The 25,580-nt window shown below is 44.9% G+C and overlaps 1 protein-coding gene and 1 pseudogene across 3 annotated transcripts in view; both read right to left on the bottom strand.

Annotated features, from left to right (window-relative positions):
• The window catches only part of LOC117673512 (uncharacterized), a 30,538-nt pseudogene extending 27,050 nt beyond the window's left edge, over window positions 1-3,488 (bottom strand). The window contains exon 1 of the transcript XR_015732729.1: window positions 1,053-3,488. The product of XR_015732729.1 is annotated as an uncharacterized LOC117673512 (transcript). The remainder of the gene's footprint in view (window positions 1-1,052) is intronic.
• A 1,891-nt stretch (window positions 3,489-5,379) lies between these two features.
• Window positions 5,380-15,752, bottom strand: LOC117673513 (uncharacterized). 2 transcript variants are annotated; one of them, XM_087884346.1, is made up of 2 exons: window positions 15,661-15,752; window positions 5,380-9,799 (listed from the first exon to the last, which is right to left on the bottom strand). In XM_087884346.1, the coding sequence occupies exon 2, from the start codon at window positions 9,100-9,102 to the stop codon at window positions 7,564-7,566; it is 1,539 nt and encodes a 512-aa protein (XP_087740472.1). In that variant the 5' UTR covers window positions 9,103-9,799; window positions 15,661-15,752; the 3' UTR covers window positions 5,380-7,563. The 2 variants fall into 2 exon arrangements, with proteins under 2 accessions (XP_087740472.1, XP_087740473.1); XM_087884347.1 differs by lacking the exon at window positions 15,661-15,752 and adding an exon at window positions 14,087-14,285.
• Window positions 15,753-25,580: the final 9,828 nt, after the last annotated feature.

Below are 25,580 nucleotides of genomic sequence, written 5' to 3'. Positions count from 1 at the left end.
CCTCTGCAGTTGAGGGTGATTAAAGGCAATTTCACCTGTGGCTTGCAACCTCCTGCCAGCATCCCCACTGATTTTCCTTGTGTGAAGCCAGCTGGGAAGGTCACAAATGGGGATCAGGAGTGTGGGATGCTGCAACCATCATAGATGTACACAGGTTGGCAGAAACAAAATTACTGCAACTCCTTTTCCTGCACCTTCATAACCACAGGAACTGCTGACTTGTTCAGGTCACTGAAGAAGTGCTACAATGAACATAAATTTCTGGACCAGGTCTTCATTTACTTTTGCAGGGCCATAGTAACTTTGAAGGCTCATGAAACAAATGGTAAGCGAGGACTACCTATACAAACTGAACATCCCAAAAGGTCCTCAGTAGTTGAACCTGGTTAATACATGGAGGGGGCGCCAATAGGAAATACCATGCTTGTTGGCTAGACATGGAAGTAAAAAATCAAAAAGACATAGTGGCAGATTATTGCCAAGAAAACATAACAGGGTCAACTATGCTGGACTTAATACTTACTAAGAGAGAAGACATGAAAGGGCAACAAACATATTTGGGGGCTTGAGGCTAAAACATATAAAGAGGGTTGCAGGAGTTGAGTATGTCTAGTCTACAGAAGAGAAAGAGAAGGAGGAGGGTTGAAATGATAGAAGTCTTCCAATATTTGAGGGGCTGCCACAAAGAAGAGGGGCTCAACTTCTTCTCCAGAGCATCTGAAGGCAGAACAGGAAACAATGGATGGAAACGAATCAAGGAGAGAAGCAACCTGGAAACAAGGAGACATTTCCTGACTGTGAGAAGAATTAACCAGTTTGCCTGCAGAAGCTGTGGTTGCTCCATCTCTGGAGGCTTTGAAGAAGAGACTGGACAGCCATGTGCCTGAAATGTATAAGGTCTCCTGCTGGAGCAGGGGGCTGGACTGGATGACCTCAAAGATCCCTTCCAACTGTTATTCCTCATTCTAGTTGCTTCTCTGCTTCCAGGCCGTGGAGGGAACCAAACAGCCTGAGTTGCTCCCGGATTCCCCTCCGACCTGCCCTCAACTCACCTTCCAGCTGATGCTTCGATCCTTGGAATAAGCGACAGAGCCTCTCTGCACGCCACTCTCCTCTCCTGTTCCTTTCCGGAAGAGGAAGTTCCTCTGGGCTTCTCCTCTCCTTCCATCCTTTCTAGCAATACACCACTCGATGGTTTTAACTCCTTTAAGATCAACCGGGGGGCGGCCGTTATTGTACTGTTGGCTTTGCAGTCACAGTTGCTCCCTATCTGATAGGGAGGCCAAAAAACAGGCTTGCCCCATCTCTATCAATGCCATTGGCCAGATCTTCCCACTGATTACGTGCTATCAATCATTTTCAGTCTCCTAGCAACCGACCTTTGCAGCTGAGCCAAGTGAAACAGTGAAATATGTACTTAGCTGGTGAAGATTAGCTGTATGCTTCCTCTTTTCTGCGTCAGTCCTTCAAATACTGCAAGACTGCTATCATATCACCCCAGTCCATTGATGGAATTCAAAATTTTTTTTACTACCGGTTCTTGTGGGCGTGGCTTGGTGGGCGTGGCAGGGGAAGGATACTGCAAAATCCCCATTCCCACCCCACTCTGGGGCCAGCCAGAGATGGTATTTGCCGGTTTTCCAAACTATTCAAAATTTCTGCTACTGGTTCTCCAGAACCTGCTGAATTTTACCTCTGCCCCAGTCCTTCTCTCTGTTATCCAATTCCTACATTTGTTCATCCTATGCTTTACACTCCAGTCCCCTAAATGTCTTTGTTGTTCTTCGCTGCACTCTTTCTACAGTCTGAACCAGTGGTGAAATCTAAAATTTGTTACTACCGGTTCTGTGGGCGTGGCTTGGTGGGGGGTTATGTGACTGGGTGGGTGTGGCCATTTTTTTTTTAACTTTTAAAAGCATTTTTTCTACAACCTCTTCCCACGAAAAAATGCTTTTAAAAGTAAAAAAAAAAAAGCTTCTGATGATCGCGTGGCTCAGCTGGGATCGTCAGAGGCTTTTCAAAGCATTTTTTTCTGCAACCTCTTGGCTGAAGAGGTTGTAAAAAAAATGCTTTCAAAAGGCTCTGACAATCCCAGCTGAGTTACCTGATCGGCAGAGGCTTTTTTTTCTTTTAAAAGCCTTTGACGATCCCAGCTGAGCTGCGCGATTATCAGAGGCTTTTTTTTTACTTTTAAAAATATTTTTTCGGCCAAAGAGGTTGTAGAAAAGATGCTTTTAAAAGTAAAAAAAAAAAGCCTCCGATGATTGTGCGGCTCAGCTGGGCATGTGTGTGTGTGGGGGGGTGGGGGCAGGGATTTTTGCTACCGGTTCTCCGAACCACCCACCTCCATCGCTACTGGATCGGGCGATCCGGTCTGAACTGGGAGCATTTCACCCTGGTCTGAACACTTATTTTGTATCCTGGTCACCAAAACTGGATGCAGTATTCAAAGTGTAGTCTTACCTATACAGTATAACATAGTACTAACACTTCAGGTGATCTTGACACTATCCCTCTGGTGTTGCAAACTAGGACTGCATTGACTTTTTAGGCAATTACAGCACACTGCTAGCTCATATGTAAGCATTTCTAGATCCCTATCACAGTTACTGCTCTAGAGCCACATACAACCTCTTCTATAGATGTGCATTTAGCTTTTCTTCCCTGAGTGTAAGATCTTACTTTTTTTACCACTGAATTGCATTTTGCCGGAAAGGGCCCAGTGCTCACATGCATCAAGACCCTTTTGGATCTTGGGCTTATCTTCTAAAGTGTTGGCTATTTCCCCCAACTGGGTGTCATCTGTAAATTTGATGAGTTCCCTTCCAATCTCTTCAGCTAAGTCATGTATGAAGAAACTATATATACTACATGTGGTATTCAAGCTGTTGTCCCAAAGATTATTTTCAAAATGCAACTGATGAGGTTCCAGTGGCCTTTTGCCAGCTGGACAGATATCTAGCGGGGGGGATCCCAGTGACATTTGTCACTGAGCTGATAGAAATGCAGATGGGGGTGCACATAATAACCCACTTTCATCATAGTGCTGGGTATAGAAAGACCCTTGGTGCTAAGATTAGCTTGGCTACGTCAAATAGGGTAATGGAACCCCTATTTGAACTGGAGGTGGCTTCTTAAAATCCAGAGCACTAAAGCAAAAGAAGAGCTGGGAAGGGACCCAGGGTCTCCAAAACCAGAAATAGCATGTCAAACTCCGTAACAGCATGTCAGGGTTACGATGATTTAATAACTGACCAGCTGCTGTAAGGCTGTAATACTGAAATGATGATGCAAGGAGAATGAGTCAGCAGAGTTATCACTTTAAGAGGCTGTAAATATAAGAGAGGCCCTGTGAGGGTGTTCTCTCTCTCCATGTGTGCTTCCACTCTATAGTTGATGAATGAGTGCCTGACTTTGCCTAGTACTTGTATGTATATATTCCTTGTAGATAAACCACTTTTTGAAAGACAAACATCTGTTTACTGTATTTTGCTCCTGGGCTGTCTCAGAATATCACACTGTGTGCACTCTGACACAGCATGCGTCTGGTGGGCTGTCTCAGGGTTGCCATCTGGGGCGGTCCTGAGGGGGGAAAGGAAAGGAGTAAAAGCTCTGCTGATGGGGTGTGTTAGCACCTGGATTGAATGGGGCTTAAGCTGAGGCCGAGTAATGCACCAAGCAGCTGATGGCTGCAGAGGAAAGTGCCGATCAGCTGGAGCCCCGGAGCGTGCGTCAATCAGCTGAAAAGCTACCAAAAAGTAGGCATGCTGGGAGGGAGAAGACACAGCCACGTCCAAAGCTTCTTGGCCATTCTCAGTATCCAGAAGCTTCTGGAAGGGGAGGATTATACAGGGGTGTTAAAACCAGGTGTGAAGCAGCAACGACCAGCGCTGACTTTGATTGTAGTTACTTTGTGCCAAGTTTTCAAGCCTGCATTAAACGCATCTCATGCCAAGAACTATGTCGCTTGCTGTTTTCTGGTGCTGAAGGCTCGGAACGTGACAGTAAGTCAATGCTCCATCCTTTCCCCCCCACCTTGTCTCCAGCTGTTTGCCTACCGGTTCCCTGCAGGGCATAGGAAGGCAGGGGAGCATCGTGGGAATTGCTGATGGAACAGCGACGGAGGCCACTGCCAGAGTGGCAGAGGACCTGTCCCCAGTGGTGGTCCTTCCAGCGCAGGACGATGGGGCTGCCCTGTTGGACGTATGCCCCAAGGAGCGTGAGATTCCCAGACATGTACAGCCGGCTCAGGTGGCATCGGTCCAGGACTCAGGGCAAGAGATTGAACCCACCAGGGAATGGTGGCGGAGTTCATTGACGACTGCTGGTTCAGGACCCCGCTACCGACACAGAATCTGTCTGGCAGCTATTTGACGTGGTGGCAGGAGAGGCGCCTGTCTGAGGGTGATGACGATGGGGAATGGAGTTATTCCACCGCACCTGGCAGTCAAATAATGGAGCTGCTGTGGGAGCAGTTTGGTGAGGCCAGTTTTTTTGATGTTGGGTCCTGGCAGTTTTGGAAATTGGGGGGCGGGGAGGCAGCAGCTACTTAGAAGGCCCAGTCGTAGTTCAGTCAAGAGCTGGTGGGTCCACTCAGTCCGAAGCTCCAGCTAGACGATGGTCATGGCAGATCTCTGGAGACCGAACTGGTGAGGGGGACTAGGACCAGGCCCCTCCTTGATGGAGTTGGGTGGAAGCCCCAGCCAAAACCAAGGTGAGGCAATGAGACTGGTGGATAGTGACACCAATGGATGCCCCCTCAGCCGGCCAACCCATTTTTGGAATGGCAGTGAGCAGTGCCTAGGGGAGCTGACCAGACCCCAATGGGTCCAGGGTGGCCTGTGGGCAGAGGTGGAATTCAGCCAGTTCGGATCAGTTCGGGACAAACCAGTTGTTAAAATTCTGCCCAGTTCAGTGAACTGGCTAATCCCACCACTGGCTGGCTCCACCCCCACCCATTTTTCGGGCCGTTTTCGAAAAACGGCCTAAGAAATGCCCCAAGAAACTGCCTGAAAAATGCCCCCCAAAACGGCCCAATATACAGCCCAGTAAACGGCAGAAAAATGGTCCAAAAAACGGCCAAAAACAGCCCAGAAAATGGCCTGAAAAACAGCATGAAAATGGCCCAAAAACGGTCCAAAAACAGCCCAGAAAACAGCAGAAAAATGGTCCACAAAACGGCCCAAAACAGCCCAATATACAGCCTGGAAAAACAGCAGGAAATGGCCCAGAAAATGTCTTGAAAAGCAGCCTACAGTTGGTGGTAACTGGGAAGTGGACATGCCATATCTAACTGGAAAAGTATTTGGACTGGACTCTTTGGGGAAAATGGATTGACAACAGAGGTTTATGATTTTGAGGAATAAGACACAATTGTTGTTTGATTGTTCTCAACCAAAATCTTAAGAAAAAGCTTTATTCGTAAGAATCAAGCAAAGATATTTCATCCCGGACAGATCAGAGACAATGATTATATTGATTTATGGTAAATAAAAAACCATTCCAGACTTTATACAAGTTAAATGCAAAACCAGATTGTTAATGCTTTGATGTTTTAATTTTGCTGTTGGTTCACCTGTTAACTACTTTTTAAATTTTGGGCCTGCTTCGCAAGGAGAGGAAACTAATATTGCTCCAATATATTTATAAATACTCAACTAGGGGGTGGGGATAATATATGTAAATCCGTTTTTGTCTTCTTGAAGCACATTTTTCCTTCTATTTAAATGTTGTGTCTATCCTTATTTTGTTTTTTAAAATGTATTTACATTTTAAATTTAAATTAATTTTCCGAATAACATATTTTTTTTTTAAAAGCCACTTTACGAGGAGTAAGTTCATGGGCTGCTCTATCTATTTTCTAACCTGCCTCTAAATTCATGGAAACCTAGCATTATAGGAAGGGACCCTAGAGGTCTTCTAGTCCAACCTGCTACTCAAGACAGGAGCTTTATACCACCCCACTCAAATGGTTGTCCACTCTATTCTTGAAAACCTCCAGTGATGGATCATCCACAATCCCTGGAGACAAGCTATTGCATTGATTCATTGTTCTGACTGACTGACAATTTCTTTTTACCTCTAGGTTGGACCTCATTTTAACAAGCTTCCACCCGTTATTTGTTTTCCTGCCATCCGGTGCCCTAGAGAATAAGTCAACCCGTTCTTCTTTGTGACAGATGCTCAAGTACTGGAAGACAGCTATCACATCCCTTCTAATGACCCTTAATCATCTTTGTTGCTCTTCTCTGCACACTTTCCAGGGTCTCAACAACATTTTTTGTATCATGGTAACCAGAACTGGACACAGTATTCTAAGTGTGGTATCACCAGCTTCTTGTTGCCTTCACACTATTCCTCTGTTGGTGCAATCTAAGACAGCATTGGTGTTTTTGGCAGCTGCAGCAAAACACTGGCACAAGGGGTACTTGTCCTGTTCTCATGTGCCCAGAAATATACGGCCTGCCGCCTGCCCTTTTGGAGATCTGCTGGAGACAGCCACCATTTTCAATGCACTCACAACTCCTTAACACAGTCTTACAAAGTGTTAAGATAGCAAAACAGAACAGTTTGTCCCACTCCCAGTGACCCAGAAGGAGCCACCATGTTGACATAGAGGCAGCCATGGCAAAATGGCAGCTGCTTCCACAAGTGCACTGCATGGCCCAGGGATGAATCTTGGGCACAGTCAAAATAATGGCTCTTTCCATAAGGCACTCACACAGCCCAGAGAATGCATGTCCTGCCCTCTTTCCCCACATGAGGTTCAGAGATCTTTAAATGGTATGGAGGAGGAAGAAGCTGGGAGGGAGGGAAGGAGTCAGGCCTCAGTATTGCAGGGATCCAGTAAAGTGGTGATCCTGTGGGGGAGGGAAAGGCCTATGGGGACCATTTGGAGACCCTATGGTGGAAGGAAAGAAAGATGGGGACCTGTGAGGGAGGGAAAGGCTTGGGAGGAACCAAAGGTTTGGATAGGGGAGGCCTTTGGAAGGCAAGCCGGTGATGCGCTAGGCCTCCAAGAGCTTCCCCAAACTCTGAAGTAGCCACTGTTGTGCTTAACAACTTGCACATTCATTTGATGGCTTCATCAGGGAGAGAAGGGGGTGGCAGTAATTCAGCAAGGCAATCACACTTAACCACCGTTACAACATGCAACCAAAATTGGCAGGCCCCATTAGGCTTGTATCTCGAGGATTGGTTGTATCGTGGCTGGGGAATTATGGCACTCATAATCTGGAGGACAGCAAGGTAGAAGACAGAAATTCCACATGGTGGAATTCCACAATCAATATAAAACCCCCACCACCCAAAAGCCTTTTTGAGGAATCCCACATTTTCTGAACAACCTTTATCAAACAACAGTTTCCACTTTTTTCTCTCCACCGACAGGTCTAAGCCTCATCAACTTTTGCCTCCTGTGGATTTCTTTGTATGCAATAAGGGAAGATTTATACCTGAAGTAATGTTAACAGACTGGACTTTGGAAAGCTCTCTTCCATGTGAGTCCTCTGGTGTTTCAAAAGGTTTGAATTGAAATGGAAACGTTTCCCACAATCAGGGCATTCAAAATGTTTCCTCTCCTGTATGAGTCCTCTGGTGTATCACCATATTGGAATTCTGACTGAAACATTTGCCACAAACAGCACATTCATACGGTTTCTCTCCTGTGTGAGTCCTCTGGTGTATCATCATGTTGGAATTCTGACTAAAACTTTTGCCACAGACAGGACACTCATACGGTTTCTCTCCTGTGTGAGTTCTCTGGTGTGTCACCAGGCTGGAAGTATGACTGAAACCTTTCCCACAGACAGGACATTCAAAAGGTTTATCTCCTGTGTGAATCCTCTGGTGACTTGTGAGCTGGAATTTTCTAATGAAACTTTTCCCACAATCAGGACATTCAAAATGTTTCCCTCCTGTGTGTGTCCTCTGGTGTATCTCCAGGTTGGAACTCTGACTGAAACTTTTTTCATAATAAGGGCATTCAAAGTGTTTCTCTGCTGTATGTGTCCTCTGGTGTGTTACCAGGCTGGAATTATGATTGAAACGTTTTTCACAATCAGGACATTCAAAGGGTTTCTCTCCTGTGTGAGTCCTCTGGTGTGTCATGAGGTAGTAATTTTTAATGAAACGTTTTCCACAAACAGGACATTCAAATGGTTTTTCTCCTGTATGAATCCTCTGGTGTATCACCAGGCGGCAGTTGTGACTAAAACCTTTCCCACAGAAAGGGCATTCAAAGGGTTTGTCTCCTGTGTGTGTTCTCTGGTGACTTGTGAGCTGAAATTTTTTAATGAAACTTTCACCACAATATGGACACTGATATGATTTCCCTCCTGTATGAGTCCTCTGGTGTTTCACCAGGTTGGAATTGTCACTGAAACTTTTCCCACAAACTGGACACTCATATGGTTTCTCTCCTATGTGAGTCCTCTGGTGTGTCATCAGGTGAGAATTGTGATTGAAGCTTTTCCCACAAAGAGCACATTCAAACGGTTTCTCTCCTGTGTGAGTCCTCTGGTGTATCACCAGCTGGGAATTGTGATCAAAACTTTTCCCACAAAGAGCACATTCAAATGGTTTCTCTTTTGTGTGAATCCTCTGGTGTATCACCAGCTCGGAATTCTGATCGAAACTTTTCCCACAAATAGCACATTCAAACAGTTTCTCTCCTGTGTGAATCCTCTGGTGAATCATGAGCTGGGATTTTTTAATAAAACATTTCCCACAATCAGAACATTGATAGGGTTTCTCTCCTGTGTGAGTCCTCTGGTGTACCACGAGGTGGGATTTCTGACTGAAACATTTCCCACAATCAAGGCATTCAAAGGGTTTCTCCCCTGTGTGAGTCCTCTGGTGTTTCATCAGGTTGGAATTCAAACTGAAACATTTACCACAATCGGGACATTCAAAGGGTTTCTCTCCTGTGTGAGTCCTTTGGTGAATCACCATGTTGGAATTCTTACTGAAACATTTCCCACAATCAGGACATTCAAAGGGTTTCTCTCCTGTGTGAGTCCTCTGGTGTATCACCAACTTGGAATTCCCACTGAAACATTTCCCGCAATCAGAACACACATATGATTTCTTTTTTGTGTGCATCCTCTAGTGTATCACCAGGCCGGAGTTCTGACTGAAACTTTTCCCACAATCAGAGCATTCAAAGGGTTTCTCCCTGGTGTGAGTTCTCTAATGTATCACCAAGTTGCCAAGATCACTACATTGGGAGCCGTCATAGAGCTTCTCTCCTCTGTGGGTCCTTCCATGAACCATAAGGGAGCTGTTGTGACTAAAGTTTTGGCCACATTAACTTCTTGTCTCCAATGTGGATCATTTCGTGCATACTCAGTTGTGATTTGAAACATGCATGTTTCCCACAATAGGCACATCTGTAGAGCTGCGAAAGGGGATCATGTGACCCTAGAACACGGCAACCATCATAAATGTGAGCTAGCTGCCAAGCATTCGAATATAAATCACATGACCATGGGGCTGCTGCAATAGTTATAAGTATGAAAAATGGTCATAAATCAGTTTTTTCGGTGGCGTTGTAACTTCGAACAGTTACTAAATGTACTGTTGTAAGTTGAAGACTACCTGTAATGTATCCTTGTGTTCCACATACTCTACTTTTTCCAGTTTGAAATCTCTTCTTGATCACCTGCTGGGGAAAGAGGAGAATTTTGGGGTTTTCTGAAGGAAATGGAAATATTTTGATTTCTGGCTTGATTGGCTTTTCTTTTTAATGTTGCTTGTTATTCTCAGTTGTCCGGAGTGCTCTTATTGCCGTCTTCTTTGTCTATACGATTCAAAGTAAAGTATAATTGTTTATAAAATGATTGCAGAAGATGTAAAAAAAGAAATAAAAATCCATATACATGAAAGGTAAAAAACAAATATGCCACAATGCTAAAATAACCTTAGATTAATTATGATTCACTTGACACATTCACATTTGCATTGAACCATGAAATTCTCTTGTTGGCTTGGGTCAATACACATTCTTAGTACAGCAATTATTGGATAGAATCGCTGCAATTAAGATTAATACAACAGATAACAGAATAATAGAGTTGGAAGGGACCTTGAAGATCTTCTATTCCAACCCTCTGCTAAAATAATAGACCTTGTAACATTTCAGACAAGTGGCCGTCGAATCTCTTTTTGAAAGCTTCCAGTGATTGTTTGTCAGACTCCCAGGGGGTGGGGGTCTTAGCTAGCTTAGTTAGCTTATGTAGGAAGTTAGCACCCACCCCTTTCCTAGAAGAATGAAATATTTTAGAAAATATTAAAAAGGCAGAATATTATGTTTCCCTGTATAAGAAATGGAGAAGCATGTTTTAAAGACAAAGCAGCTCCCACATTCCTGCCCCCCCTTGTCAATGGACCATTATCTGCAACACAATAGGACCCATCTAGCAACAGAAACTAATACAATAGGACCCATCTAGCAACAGAAACTCACCACATGGCACCTGGGAAGATTACATCAGCCAGCAAGGCTAGCTAAGGCCCCCACCCCCTGGGAGTCTGACAAACAATCAGGATACTCTTTCAGGGCCCCAGGAAGTTCAAAGCCAGAGAGGGCATAAAACCCGAGGACTTGCTGCATCTCGGCCCTTTTCTGTTCAGGAACTCAAACCATGTGATCCTGTCCACCATTAAACCATCTTTCCAAGCAGTCTCTGTGTTTCCAGTGTCTTTTTCCCCACTTGGAGCTGAACCCAAAGGATATTTCTTCTAACAGAGTTAACAGGGATGGTTAAACTGACTGCTTTGATTAAAGAAAAGAACAAGAATAATTTTGCTTATATGTGGAAACTGCTTTTGGATTTTGTTCTTGAGATAGGAAAAAAAATGAAAGTTTGATTTTGGATTTTTAGATTAGATATGTTTGTTGTTATAGAAGTGGCTAGTTTATATTATCATATAAAAGTAAATACGATATTTTTTGGAGTATAAGATGCTCTGGACTAAAAGAAGCACCTATCTTTTTTGGAGAGGAAAACAAAAAAAAATAAATCCGCCTCTGCCTCCCAGAAATTTGCCTCCTTGCAGCAAACAGCCTGCTTTAGTTTAATTTTCATTTTCATCACAGCCTGATTAGCACAAGAAAAAAAAAACCCTGCCTCCCAGCAATTTGCCTCCTTGCAGCAGACAGCGGAGGCCCACACGGCAATAGGCAATGGTAATCCCTGCAGCCTGAAACAGCTGAGGGTCGGGAGGCCGATCCAACAGACAATCAGCTGGTTGTGCTAATCAGGCTATGCTGAAGCTGAAATGGGTTGTTTGTTGCAAGGGGGTAAATTGCTGGGAGGCAGAGGCCAAAGGGTGGGGGCTGGCAGGTGGTCGGGGCTACATTTGGTGTATAAGACGCACCCAAATTTTCACCCTCTCTTAGGGGGGAAAAAGTGTGTCTTATACTCCGAAAAATATGGTAATTGAAGTGTTAGTTAGTACCTTATTCTAGTGCAGGGGTCAGCAACCTTAAACACTCAAAGAGACACAAAGGTCCTAACCAGAAGCCCCCGTTCAAATCTGGAGCCGACCGGAAGTCTGGTTCCTCCACCATAGAGTTTCCTCCTAGCATGGCGTCCTTTTTCCTCTGCCTGTCCTAACTGAAAGGCCTATTAATTGTGGAGCCGACCAGCAACAGGGAGCCACAGCAGAGGGATGAAAGAGCCACATGCGGCTCCAGAGCCGCAGGTTGCTGACCCCTGTTCTAGTGCACCAAAAGGAGTCAGAAGTCAATGCTTTTCTTTTTCTTTTTCCCTTAACCCACACTTTTCTTGCTCCCCTTTGCCTTCCCTTCTTTTACCATTATTTTCATTTTTCTTTGCACTTCTATATTTTATATTTTGATCAATTAATAAAAGTTTTGTGGAAAAAAAAGTAAATTCTTAGCACTGCAAAGTTTTAATGAAAAATATTTGGAAGTGCTGGGGATAGATTATACAATTGTAGATATATGCATACAGAAAAAAATAGAAATAAACAAATCTACAAAATTATATAACTGGAAAATCCATGTGTTTTCAGCCTGAAAAAATGTCTCAAAATGGTTAGTCAAACCTTCTGTCCTAACTTTAGAGATGCGTGGCTTTAACTGATGAAATGATGCCTAAAACATCTGCAAGATTTTAAACATTCATTTTTGCCCATGGAGGTCCTGAGATCCAGGGCAGAAAATACTTTCCAAAACCACTCTGGTGACTGAAGTGGTTACTCACTTACTGACTGCATTTGGGATTGCCATCTCTATCACTAAGCAGCCCGATCATGAAGCATAATGTCACGTGACAGTGCCAACTTACATCTGGTCCTCTACAGTTGTGGGTTGTTAAAGGCAATTTCACATGATTGTCACTTGCAACCTCCTGCTGGCATCCCCACTGATTTTGCTAGTGTGAAGCCAGCTGGGAAGGTCACAAATCAGGAGTGTGGGATGCTGCAACCATCATAAAAGTGCAGCGGTTGGCAAGAACCCAAATTGGTGCAACTCCTTTTCCTGCACCTTCATAACCACAAGAACTGCTGACAGGTCACTGAACAAGTGTTACGATGACCACAGATTTCTGGATGAGGTCTGCTTCTGCTTTTGCAGTGCCATAGTAACCTTGAAGGCTCATGAAACAAATGGTAAGTGAGGACTGCCTAAACTGAACATCCCAAATGGTCCTCAATAGTTATTTTTTAAATATATTTTTTATTTATACATTTTTCTTAACATATATACGTATTTAGTAAACAGTGTATTGTCTGGCTCATTTTAGGTATACATAATTTTAGTAACAATAATATTCTTTATTTGTGTATAATAGTATTCTCCCAGTTTCTAATTTCTACCTTTATTATCTAACCATTGATAAAACAAATCCCAAACTAAAAAGTATTCTGTATCTTCTTTTATCTATGTTACCTTATCCATTTCTGCACAACCTAGGTTTTTTATTATTATTATTATTATATTTTTACCTGTAGGAGTTTCCTCATTCTTCCAGTATTGTGCAAATACAATTCTTGGTGCTGTCAAAACATGCATTAAATATATACTGCTCAAAAAAATAAAGGGAACACAAGCAGAAGACATCCGAGATCTGAATGAATGAAATAGCCTTATTAAATACTTTGTTCTTTACATACAGTAGTTTATACACTGCTCAAACAACTAAAGGGAACACAAAACTACTGTATGTAACGAACAAAGTATTTAATAAGGCTATTTCATTCATTCAGATCTCGGATGTCTTCTGCTTGTGTTCCCTTTATTTTTTTGAGCAGTGTACATTCCCTTTGTCATAATTTTCTGGCAATATAGCTAACAAAAATATTTTTGGCTTTAGATCTATATGATGCTTTATCATTTATCTAACCATGTATGTATTTTCATCCAAATGTTTTTACTTTTGGACATGCCCACCACATATGATAGTACGAACCTGGTATCTGATTGCATTTCCAACATTTGGAGACATGTTTTTAAACATCTTTGCGTTTTCCTTGTACATAGTTGCTATTGTCAATTTATAAATTCTATCCCAAAGTTTTTGCCATTTATTTAGTTCTGTAGTATATCCGAAATTTTTTGCCATATTATTATTGTTTCTTTCACTTGTTCACCTCCCATTTTAAAGCTTAATAAATAGCTATATATTTTCTTTATTAACTTTTCATCTGTTCCTAATAGTATCTGATCAGGTGTTGATGGTGCTTTATGAAAACCATATGTTTTTGCATCTTTCTCATATCTCAATTGTATTTGCAAATGTGGCCACCATGCAAGGTTCACCCCTTGCTATTGTAATTCCTGTTTAGTTTTTAGTTCCCTTTTCTCATTTAAAATATCTTTATACATTTTTTTCCAAATTTACAACATTTGGGTGTATCAGTGCTTCCATTTGTGGAAAGCCAGACTGATAGGTATTTTTAGTTGAACCTGGTTAATGCATGGATGGGGCACCAATAGGAAATACCACGCTTGTTGGCTAGACATGGAAGTAAAAAATCAAAGACATAGTGGCAGATCAGTCTGATATTATTGTGAAGAAAACATAACAGGATCAACTATGCCGAACTTAATACTTACTAGGAGAGAAGACATGAAAGGGCAACAACAGCTGTATATCTCCACCCCGGACCACCCCAACGATGCCCTTGAAGTGATGTCCCGGTGTCTGGAGGCCGTGCGGATCTGGATGGGGAGGAACAGGCTCAGGTTCAACCCATCCAAGACCGAGTGGCTGTGGTTTCCGACATCCCGATATAGTCAGTTGACGCCATTGCTGACTATTGGGGGTGAATCGCTGGCCCCCACGGAGAGGGCTCACAACTTGGGCGTCCTCCTGGATTCACGGCTGTCTTTAGGAGAGCACTTGACAGCCGTGACCGGGAGGATTTTTCATCAGGTTCGCCTGATTCGACAGTTGCGTCCCTTTCTGGATCGGGACTCCCTACACACAGTCACTCGTGCCCTCGTCACCTCCCGCCTGGACTATTGTAATGCTCTCTACATGGGGCTCCCCTTGAGGAGCACCCGGAGGCTCCAACTGGAGCAGAGTGCGGCCGCGCGGGTGGTTATGGGAGCAACATGGCGCTCCCGTGTGACACCTCTCCTGCGCGAGCTGCACTGGCTCCCGGTGGTCTTCCGGGTGCGCTTCAAGGTTTTGGTTACCACCTTTAGAGCGTTCCATGGCTTAGGACCTGGTTATTTACAGGACCGCCTACTACCACAAACAGCCTCCCACTGGCTGGTATGCTCTCACAGAGAGGGGCTCCTCTGGGTGCCGTCAGCCAAGCAGTGTTGACTGGCAGCCCCCAGGGGGAGGACCTTCTCTGTGGGGGCACCCACTATCTGGAACAAGCTCCCCCCGGAGATACGGAGGATCCCGGATCTGCGCACTTTCCGCCGTGCTCTTAAGATCCTCCTATTCCAGCAAGCCGGCCTGGCCTAATTTTCTCCCCTTTCTTTTTAATTTTTTTAACTGAAATTTTAATTTGTTTTAAATTATTGGGATTTTAATTGTCTTGGGCTAAATTACTTAATTTGGTTTTAAATTGTTTCTAACTTTTGTATTTATGTATTTTATTCTGTGCCTGTTCACCGCCCTGAGTCCTTCGGGAGTAGGGCGGTATATAAATTTAATAAAACATAAACAAACATAAACAAACATATTTGGGGGGCTTGAGGCTAAAAGATACAAAGATGGTTGCAGGAATTGGGTATGTCTACTCTATAGAATAGAAAGAGGAGTGGAGGTGAAATGGTAGCAGTCTTCCAATATTTGAGAGGCTGCCACAGAGGGACTCAACTTCTTCTCCAGAGCATCTGAAGGCAGAACAGGAAACAATGGATGGAAACGAATCAAGGAGAGAAGCAACCTCGAAACAAGGAGACATTTCCTGACTGTGAGAACAATTAACCGGTTTGCCTGCAGAAGTTGTGATTGCTCCATCTCTGGAGGCTTTCAGGAAGAGACTGGACAGCCATGTGCCTGAAATGTATAAGGTCTCCTGCTGGAGCAAGGGGCTGGACTGGATGACCTCAAAGATCCCTTCCAACTGTTATTCTTCATTCTAGTTGCTTCTCTGCTTCCAGGCCGTGGAGGGAACCAAACAGCCTGAGTTGCTCCCGGATTCTTCTCCGACCTGCCCTCAACTCACCTCCCAGCTGATGCTTCCATCCTTGGAAAGAGGCAGATCCAGGAGAGGAAGTTTCTCTGTGCTTCTCCTCTTTCTCACAATACAGTACTTGACGGTTTTAACTCCTTGAAGCTCAGCCAGAGAGACCGCTATTGTACTGTTGGCTTTTTAGTCACAGATGCTGCCATCTCCGGATAGGAGGCCGACAAACAGGCTTGTCCCTTCTCTACCCATGGCATTGGCCAGACCTTCTCACTGATTACATGCTATCAAGTCGTTTCCAGACTCCTAGCAACCGACCTTTGAAGCTGAGCCAAGTGAAATAGTGAAATGTGTACTTAGCTTGTGAAGATTAGCTACATGCTGAGCAACATCATGAAGCTCTTACAGAAATCTTACAGAATTACAGAGTTGCTGGAAGGGACCAGTGGTGAAATGTAAAAATTGTTACTACCGGTTCTGTGGGCGTGGCTTTGGGGGGGGGTGTAATATGACTGAGTGGGCGTGGCCAACTTTTTTTTCTTTTCTTTTAAAACCATTTTTTCTACAACTTCTTTGGCTGAAGAGGTTGTAAAAAAATGCTTTTAAAGCCTCTGCCAATTCCAGCTGACTTGCCTGATCAGCAGAGGCTTTCTTTTTTTTTAAAAAAAAAGCCTCTGATAATCCCAGCTGAGCCGCGTGATCATAAGAGGCTTTTTTTTTTTTTTACTTTTAAAAGCATTTTTTCAGCCAAAGAGGTTGTAGAAAAAATGCTTTTAAAAATTAAAAAAAAAGCCTCTGATGATTGCGTGGCTCAGCTGGGCAATGGGTGGGGGGTGGGGGGCAGGGATTTTTGCTACCGGTTCTCTGAACCACCCGCCTCCATCGCTACCGGATCGGGCGATCCGGTCCGAACCGGGAGCATTTCACCCCTGGAAGGGACCAAGTCTCAAAGCAGAAGACCCAACTGCATCAAGCGAAATAGGGAGATGTGTAAAACGCAACATCTAATGCCCGGGGTGAAGGGTGATGGGTGTTGTAGTCTGTAGCACTTTCTTTCCCTTTCTTCAATAGCGATGAATTCCTAATTCTTAATCTGGGCCCTTGTTTTTGGTCTTTTGGCCTTCCCGTGGGGTATGGTGGTCTTTTGGCATGGGACCCGGGTACCTTCGACCGACTTCTGCCACCAATAGCCTCCCACCGGCCAGTTCGCTCCCACAGAGAGGGTCTCCTCAGGGTGCCATCGGCCAAGTTATGTCGGCTGGCGACACCCAGGGGGAGGGCCTTCACTGTGGGAGCCCCAGCCCTGTGGAATGAACTGCCCCCGGGAAATACGTAAGATCTCCGACCTCCGGGTATTTCGTTGTGCACTCAAGACCCTGCTGTTCCGCCAGGCTGGGCTATCAACATAACAATTTTAAATTGGGTTTTAAATTGAGCCGAATGCATTTAATAATTTTAAACTATTTTAACTGATGTTTTTAATAGGCTGTACACCGCCCTGAGTCCTTCGGGAGAAGGGCGGTATAGAAAGAAAGAAAGAAAGAAAGAAAGAAAGAAAGAAAGAAAGAAAGAAAGAAAGAAAGAAAGAAAGAAAGAAAGAAAGAAAGAAAGAAAGAAAGAAAGAAATTTATCTATCTATCTATCTATCTATCTATCTATCTATCTATCTATCTATCTGTCCCCGGTTCGAGGACTGTGGCACTGCTCAGCGGCGCCCCAGTCAGGCCTCCCCGCAGCGGCTTCAGCGAAGGGGTTAAGCGGAGAGAACTTTTGCGCCTAGAGAGGAGGTAGGAAAGGGGGCTGGGAGCCGGTTTCAGGCCCCTCCTTGCCCCCCTTCCTGGTCTCCCGACGTCTCTTAAACCAGGGCTGCGGAGGGTGGACAAAGACGCCCCAAGAGGGGGAGGGGACCAGGGGAGGAGGAGGAGGAGGAGGAGGAGGAGGGAATCCCCAGTTGCGCCCCCTCCCCTTCCGACTCTCTTTGCAAAGTTTTCTGCTCCGTGGGAACTGCTCCACCGCCGCCGCTTCTCCTCCTCGGTTGCTGCTTCTGCGAACGGCTCTCTAGTCCCCTTAAAATCCTCCCTCCGAGCCCCCTCCCCTCCTTCCCCACAGCCCAATATTTGGTGCAGATCGGCTCCCAGGGTGAGGCCGCCTGGTGTTGGGGAAGGTTAGGTACCGCCGTTCCCACGTTCCCCTGTGGCTGCTGGGGAGGATCTGCCTCCCAGGGTCTGTAGGGGAGGAAGAGGATCTGGGCTCAGAGGGATCGTGGCTGGAGGGGCTCCCTCCGAGGGCGTAAAACCCTGCTAGGAGGAGCCCAGTGGCATCTGGAGGGTGATGGAGACCAGAGTGGCGTCCAGGTGAGCTTGGCCAATGGGCAGCCCTGTCCAGGTGGGCTTGCTTGGAGATGCAGCACCTGAATCTGCCTCTCTTACCTGCCCAGATTCCCTCTCTGGTGACTGCTGCATCCCTGTTTCTCTCTGCCCATGTAAGGGAACAGCCCTGTCTGAGAACATATTCAATTTAAATTTCAGTTCTTTTACGGATTGTATATCTGTCCTGAAAAAGAAGCTCTCTGCTGTTTTGTACAACGAGATCAAGAGGGTTCTGTGGAATATTTAGAAAGATAAAAGATTCTCAGGTCAAGGGAGAGACCTGGGAGCTCTAATAACTAACTGCCTGCAGAGCATTTTGGGGAAGAGAGACTGGTGTGCACAAAAGGCAGGTTGGTTGAGCTCCAAAGTGGCTTCAGTTGTTGGAATAAAATGCCGTTTGGACAGTTTTTGTTTATATTCTATCGACCCAGTCCTGCTTCCTCTAGTTATTCCATTACCATCTTCCCTTTCTAATTTTCAGTTTTTCTCCAATTCTGTCTATTTAAGGTGTATAATTTCTCTTTCTCTCCACTTTCACTTTTATAGCTTTCAGTTTCTGTAAATATTTAAGTATTTTAACATAATGTAAATCTCGGTCACTTCAGAGCCTACTAACATCAGCCTGGTGCACTATATGATGCTATTTTGTCCAGGCTTTTTTAAAGGGGAGGAGAAGGCCCAGCTTTAAAAAAGACCTTGACCTTGGCTCAAAAGCAGTTGTCAGACCTGCCCCAATCTGACCCCTTAGGAAAGAAAGACCCTCAACTCCACTGGGTTGAAGCAAAAAGTTATTTTACTAAAAAGATATTGGTTGTACTTAAGGTCAGGCTAGCTCTGGATTTTGTATGCCAAAAGATACCGAAAGGAATCCCCTAATCCCAGCCCTCCCCCCATGACCAGTCCGTCTCCATCAATCGGAACTCACCAAGATGTTTTGAGAACTCTGAGATGTTTTGGGGCAATATAGGTGTTTTTTCTCAGGGTGCCTGGCCTTGGATTCTAGTGCAAACGTAATGAGCTTTTGTGGTCTTCATCACCTGTCATACCCCATTCCCTATTTACCATCACGTATACAAAGGTTTATTACCCATTTATCCTACCCACCCCTTTCTAGCCTTTAATGGCAGGATGCCTGTGAGGTGCCAAGATGCACATGGCAGACCTGACAGCAGTAACTGTGAGAGGGATCTATGAGTCCTAGTGGACAACCACAGATGTATGAGCCAGCAGAGTGCTGCAGCTGCAGAAAAAGCCAATGCACTCCTAGTCTGCGTCAACAGTGGGATAGTATCAAGATCACATGAAGTATCAGTACTGCATTATATTGCAGTGGTAAGACTCCACCAGTTTTGATGTCCAGTTTTGGTCACCATGATACAAATGAGGTGGCGAGGAGCTGAGGTGGTGCAATGGTTAGGGTGCAGTACTGCAGGTACTTCAGCTGACTGCTAGTTCAGCAGATCAGCGGATCAGATCTCACCGGTTCAAGGTTGACTCAGCCTTCCATCCTTCCGAGGTGGGTAAAATGAGGACCCAGATTGTTGGGGGCAATATGCTATTTAGTATACTGTCTTTGATGTAAGCCATCCAGAGTCCTCGGAGAGTGGATGGCATAGAAATATAAATAATAAAATAAATAATAATAATAAAATGAGATGTTGAAATGGGAACTGGAGACCAACATGTACAACGAATGTTTGCAGGAACTGGATATATCTAATCTAATACAGAGAAGGATTGCGGGTGCCCTTATATATAGTATTTGAGGGGCTGATACAGAAAAGGGGGTGGCTATTTCTGGACCATGCATGTATGTCCAAATGTGTGCCAGGAAGAATCCCAATTGGGGTTCTCCATTGAACTTTACTCTCAAGGCTGGGGTCTCCATTGAGGGTCTCCATTGAACTTTACTCCCAGGGCTGGTGTCTTGCATCCTCTCCACCTTGCTGCCAAGGGGCTCGCTGTTGCTGCCATTGTGGCGGCAGAGGTAGTTGTCCCCTCTCTTGCCATGGCTGGAGTTAGCTGGTCAGTGGGATGTGCTGCCCTCGCTTGGGCTTCTCGAGCTTTGGGACTACCTAAAGCCGCCCTCAGGAACTTTATGGCTTGCTGCAGCATCCAGTCCTCTTGCTCTGGCTCTCCTGTGCTCGATTCTTCCTCCAGGTCCTCCAGCTCCACTCAGGTCTCTCACTGGCAGCTGCCTCAGCCCCCACGAGTGAATGTCACTCCCATGGGTTTTTCTTCCCAATCTTCCTTTTTTCCGACCCCTGAGGGACCATCAGAGTCTTGGTGGGTTGTCCCTCCCAGCCATCCAGATAGATCCAGGAGGGGGTTTTGAGGATGCTTCCTCCCAGGCCTCAATGTCTTCCTGGTTGCTAACTTGAACCAACATTGTATGCATAGTCCCAGGCTGACCACACCTGTGGAGCAGACTTAACGTCAAACCTGCCCCAATTCGATCCCTTAGGAATGAAAAGCCTTCAACTGCAATTGATTAAAGCAAAGGTTCTTTTACTAAGAGTGTTGGTTGCAGTAAATTCAAGCCAACTCTGAAATAACCGTGCTCGCTGGATGCAAAATAAAATTTAGGTTTAGCCCATATCTCCCCCCATGATAAATCCATTTCCAGCCAACTGTAGCTCACCAAGATATTTTGAGAACTATTTGGGGTTAATACGGATATGTCTCAGGGTCCCTGGCCGTGGGATGGTGGTACAAATAAGATCTTCCCGCTCTGGTCCTTCTCACCTGTCATTTCTCCGTCACCCAGTTTCCTATCACCTACACACAAAGATTTATTGCACTTTCATCTTTCTCCTTTTCATCTTCCCCGTCATCCCCCTCCCTTCTTCTTTTGATGGTAGAATGCCTTTGTATGGCCCCAGCCACAGAACTTGGATCTCGGTAGTCTTCCATGTGTCAAATGAATCATAATTAATGTAAGAGGTTATTCTTGTATTGTAGGATGTTTGCTTATTCATTGTAATGTATACTTTTTTCTTTTTTTCCCCACATTTTTTGCATGCATTTTATAAACAAGGTTACACTTTTCTCTGAATCTTTTAGATAAACAGAATGGCAATAAGAGCACTCTGGACAACTGAGCATAACAAGCAACATTGAAATGGGAAGCAAATCAAGCCAGAAATCAAAATATTTTCCTTTTCTGTCAAAAAAACATAAAATTCTTCTTCCTCAGCAGGTGAGAGAGAAATGAGAGAAAATCAAGAAGAGATTTCAAGGTGCAAAAAGTAAAGCGTACAAAACTCAAGGATATATTACATGAAAGATTAAGGGAGATTATTTTTCATTCAGAAAAAAAGGGTTATTTCTGGAAGTCAGTGAGGAGAAAAACGTAAATTAAAGACAGCCACGTAGAGCCAACTAACACAGGCCTCTCTACATGAGGAAAAAAACGGTTTGAATCAAACTAAACAAGGGATTCTCCATATTTTTGACATCAATATCAGTGATGGATAAGCTCCATAGATGTGCCTATTGTGGGAAAAGTACAGATAGTACATCACAACTGATTATGCATGAGAGAATCTACATTGTCGAAAAGCCATAGAAATGCTACAAATGTGACAAAAGGTTTAGTCTAAACAGTTCTCTTGTGATCATGGAAACACACACACAGGACAGATGCCCTACAAATGTTCTCGCTGTGATAAATGCTTTAGCAAGTACGGCAACTTTGTGATACATCACAAGACCCACACCAAGGAGAAAGTGTATGAGTGCCCAGTTTTTGGGAAAAGTTTCATTAGAAATTCCCACCCCATGAGTCACCAGAGGACTCAGAAAGAGAAATTCTTTGAATGTGCTGACTGGGAAAAGTTTCAGTCAGAATTTCCACCTGGTGATACACCAGAGGATTCACACAGGAGACAAACCCTTTGAATGTGCTGACTGTGATCCGGTTGCAAACCGGTAGTAAAGGTAAGTAGAACCCACCCCTTTGCTGGACTTACACTGAAGAGAAGCCATATGAGTCTCCAGAGTGTGGAAAAAGTTTCACTCATAATTCCAACCTGGTGACAGACTAGAGGGCCCACATCAGGGAGAAACTGTAAGAATGTCCCGATTGTAGGAAATGTTTCAGGCAGAATTCCAACCTGGTGACACACCAGGGACTCATACGTGAGGGAAACCATATGAGTGTCCAGAAAAAAAAGTTTATTCTGACCTGATGGTACACCAGAGGAGTAGTCCCCAACCTTTGCAGCTTGGTAGCCCTGCCTTTCATCTGTTTGCAAAAGCTTCTGGCATAGAGGGGAAAAAAGCCTTTGGGCGTACGGCCCTGACACTCCAAAAGCAGATTGGATGTCCTGAGCAGGCAGCCTCTGAGAGTCAGCAAAGCTGATCAGAGTGAGTTTGTTTCACTCAGCCTCTACTCTCACCTTCCCAATTTTGGAGCACTGGGAGCAGGCCGCTTGGCAGCCTGGCTGGGGGAGAGAGAGGATTCAGGCTGCCCGAGCAGCGGGATAGCATGCTGTTCTGTCCCCATCCCACACGCACACACACCAATAGACGTCCAAGAGTTAAAAACCAAACCAGCCGACAAAATCCTTTTCCTTATGATAACGGAACTTGGCAGCAACCTAGTGGCTGCCTACCAAGAGTTTATTACTCACGAAGAGATAACGTCTCTCCGCTTCTGGTACATCAAAGTAAAATGTTCAATAATTACAGAGTAAATCAATTCCAAATATAATCCAGCAAAGTCTATAGCAAAAGTCCGGCAATGCAGAATGGCGTGGAAGCTTTCAGCTTTGTTCGTCACAAGGCTTGACTGGCTACCACGCTCCCTTTTATACCCTGTGGGGTGTGGTCCAGTGACTCAGCCTAATCTCTGGCACGCCTCCTCTTCTGTTGTGCGCGCTTATCTCTGCGACACTGGCATGGATCTAACCAAGACTCATTACTCTCATCACTGTCCACCTGTGGCTTCGTGGATGTGCTTGGCCCCGGCCCTATCTCTTGCCCTTCAGCAGACACCGAAGGAATTGCCAAAGAGGAGAGTCCTGGAGAGGGGGGCCTTGCCAACTCCTCTCCTTCACTCTCGGAGTCCTCTCCTGCCGATGACACAGGCTCAGGTAACGGAGCCACAACACACGCATACACACGCGCGCAACTCCATTCACAGAAGAGAAGTCTTTTGGGCACCGCTTGTGTGAGTGGAACTGTGCACATGCACTGGCCCGCCTCTCACAAATTTGGAACTCTCACTGGTTCCAAATAGGTCACGGCCCTGCTGTGGGCTGCAGCCTGGAGGTTGGGGACTGCTTTACCAGAGGATAGATACAGGAGAGAAAGCTCTCCAGTCTCAGACAATACTTCAGGCCTAAATCACTTCTTATTGCACATAAGGAAATCCACATGAGGCAAAAGTAGATGAGTTTAGAGAAGGCTTGAATTTCATTTCTGATTTCTCATTGGGAGTGTAGGTAAGAAATTGACTCTTTGAATTCTGGCCTTTTTAGTCAACACATCTCAAGATTAGACCTATAACTGGAGAGAGAGAAATGGAAAATATTACTTTGATAAAGGATAACTACCGTATTTTTCGGATTATAAAACTTACCAGAGTATAAGACGCACCTAGATTTCAAAGAGGGAAACAAGCAAAAAAAAAGAAAAGTTTTTGGCCTCTGTGCATTCGGTTTTTGGCCTCCCCGTCCCCCAGGAGCACTCTGCAGGCCTCCAAAACCCTCTGTGTGTCCCTTTTTTTGCGAAAAAGCGGCCCATTTTTGGCGAAAATTGGATGTGCAAGAGGGGTTTCGGGAGGGCAAAAACAGGGCCGTATTTGGTCTATAAGATGCACCGACATTTCCACTCACTTTTGGGGGTGGGGTGGGGAGGAAGTGTGTCTTATAGACCGAAAAATATGGTACCTGTTTCTGGAGATCAGCAATTTCTGGATACTTTCTTCAGCAGAAGTGTAGAATCCCTCTAAGTCTTTTGGGTGGTGTTTTTTGTATATTGATCATGGAATTCCCACAGGTGGAATTTCTTTCTTTTACCTTGGTGTCCTCCAGATTTTGAGTGCCAGAATTCCCCAGCCACCATACAAGTAGTCCTCAACATATAACTGTAATGGGGACTACCAATTGTGGTTGCATGTTGCAACGGCCCTTAAACGAGACTGCTTTGCTTAACTAGCCGCACTCCTTCTGTTCCTGATGAAGTTATTAAACAAATTTGCAAGTCATTAAGCAGAACAGTGGCTACTTCAGAGTTGAAGGCATAATGCAGTCCCAGGCTTTCATTGCAATTTCTCCCTACCCCAACTGTGGGGTCCCTCAAGCTTTTCCCTCGCCCCCCAGGCTTTTTCACTCCCACTGGGTGCCTGCAGTCCTTAGGCCTGATTTCCACGCCAACAGACCTCACAGCCGCTACCTCCTTACCTTTTGAAGATCTCTGAACCTCATGTTGGGAAAAATGGGCAAGCCACTCATCCCTGGGTGGTATGACTGTGTTGTGGAAGCAACTGCTATTTTCATTGTGCCCGGGATTCATCCCTGGGCCATGCGGTGGGCTTGTGGAAGCAGCTGCCATTTTGAAACAACTGCCTCAGGGCCAAAATGTCGGCTGCTTTTGGATCATTGTAATGTTGGAGAGGGAGAAACTGCTCTGTTTTGCTACCTTAACCCTGTGCAGACCACCGTAAAGAATTGTGGGTGCACTGAAAATGACAGCTGCCCCCGGGAGATCTTCAAAATGCAAGTGTACGACGGGTGGCGGGTGTGGGGAGTTGGCCCAAGGCCCAGTGAAAAATAGCAGTGTAAAATTTCACATGTAGAGGCTGTTCTGCCTTGCAGATGAACCTGATGGAGAAGACCTGTAGGGATATTGAGTTGAGGAGAAAAGGGATCGTGGCTTCGATCACAGCATCTCCAGGTTTATTAGCAACTCCTGCTAGGAACTCTTTTTCTTGGAAGTGCCCAATTGTTACCCTTTGATGGCTGCTGGGTGATAGCAGCACCATATTGCTGATGTATTTGTTGCATCTCCCTTGGTGGTGGCAATTTGAGAAAAAATTGCAGACTGGAAAATGTTTCATTTTTAAAAACGCATTAGCTTCAGTAGCTTTTGACAAGGGAAAAAATGGGTATTGTCAGTGTTGCTATGAACATTAGGGCAAGGCAAGACGCTCAGAGTCACCTCAAACTGCGAGATGTGCAACAAGTTTTAATAATAAATAAATTTAATAATAAAAAGGCAACATAAAGCCCTTTTCTCAAGTCTCACTTGCTCTCCAGATAGTGAGTTTCTAACATTCTACAATTGTTCAGCTACCTGTAATCTGTCTCTCATGCACTCGATATCTCTGACCAATCTGTCTTCCCCAATTTCTCTTCCCTCCTCTTGATAAATTTAATTTTTTTCAATTTCAGTCCTACATCAGTCCAACCACTCTGTCCCTCTGATGATGTGATCTGCATTTTGCCCCCATAGCTCTCTTCCTGAGTGGCAGCAGATGACACAAGAGTGAGCTGTTATTAAGAGATGGCCTGGCCTGGATGGGCCGCAAACTATACGTCCTGGCGAGCCAGAGGACTTTAATATTGCAGCAAAGCCATTTTGGAT

This window comes from Pantherophis guttatus, chromosome 2 (assembly GCF_059756535.1).
Source record: "Pantherophis guttatus breed Tessera chromosome 2, ASM5975653v1, whole genome shotgun sequence".
Classification (NCBI taxonomy): Eukaryota; Metazoa; Chordata; class Lepidosauria; order Squamata; family Colubridae; genus Pantherophis; species Pantherophis guttatus.
This window is presented reverse-complemented; position numbering and strand designations above follow the sequence as displayed.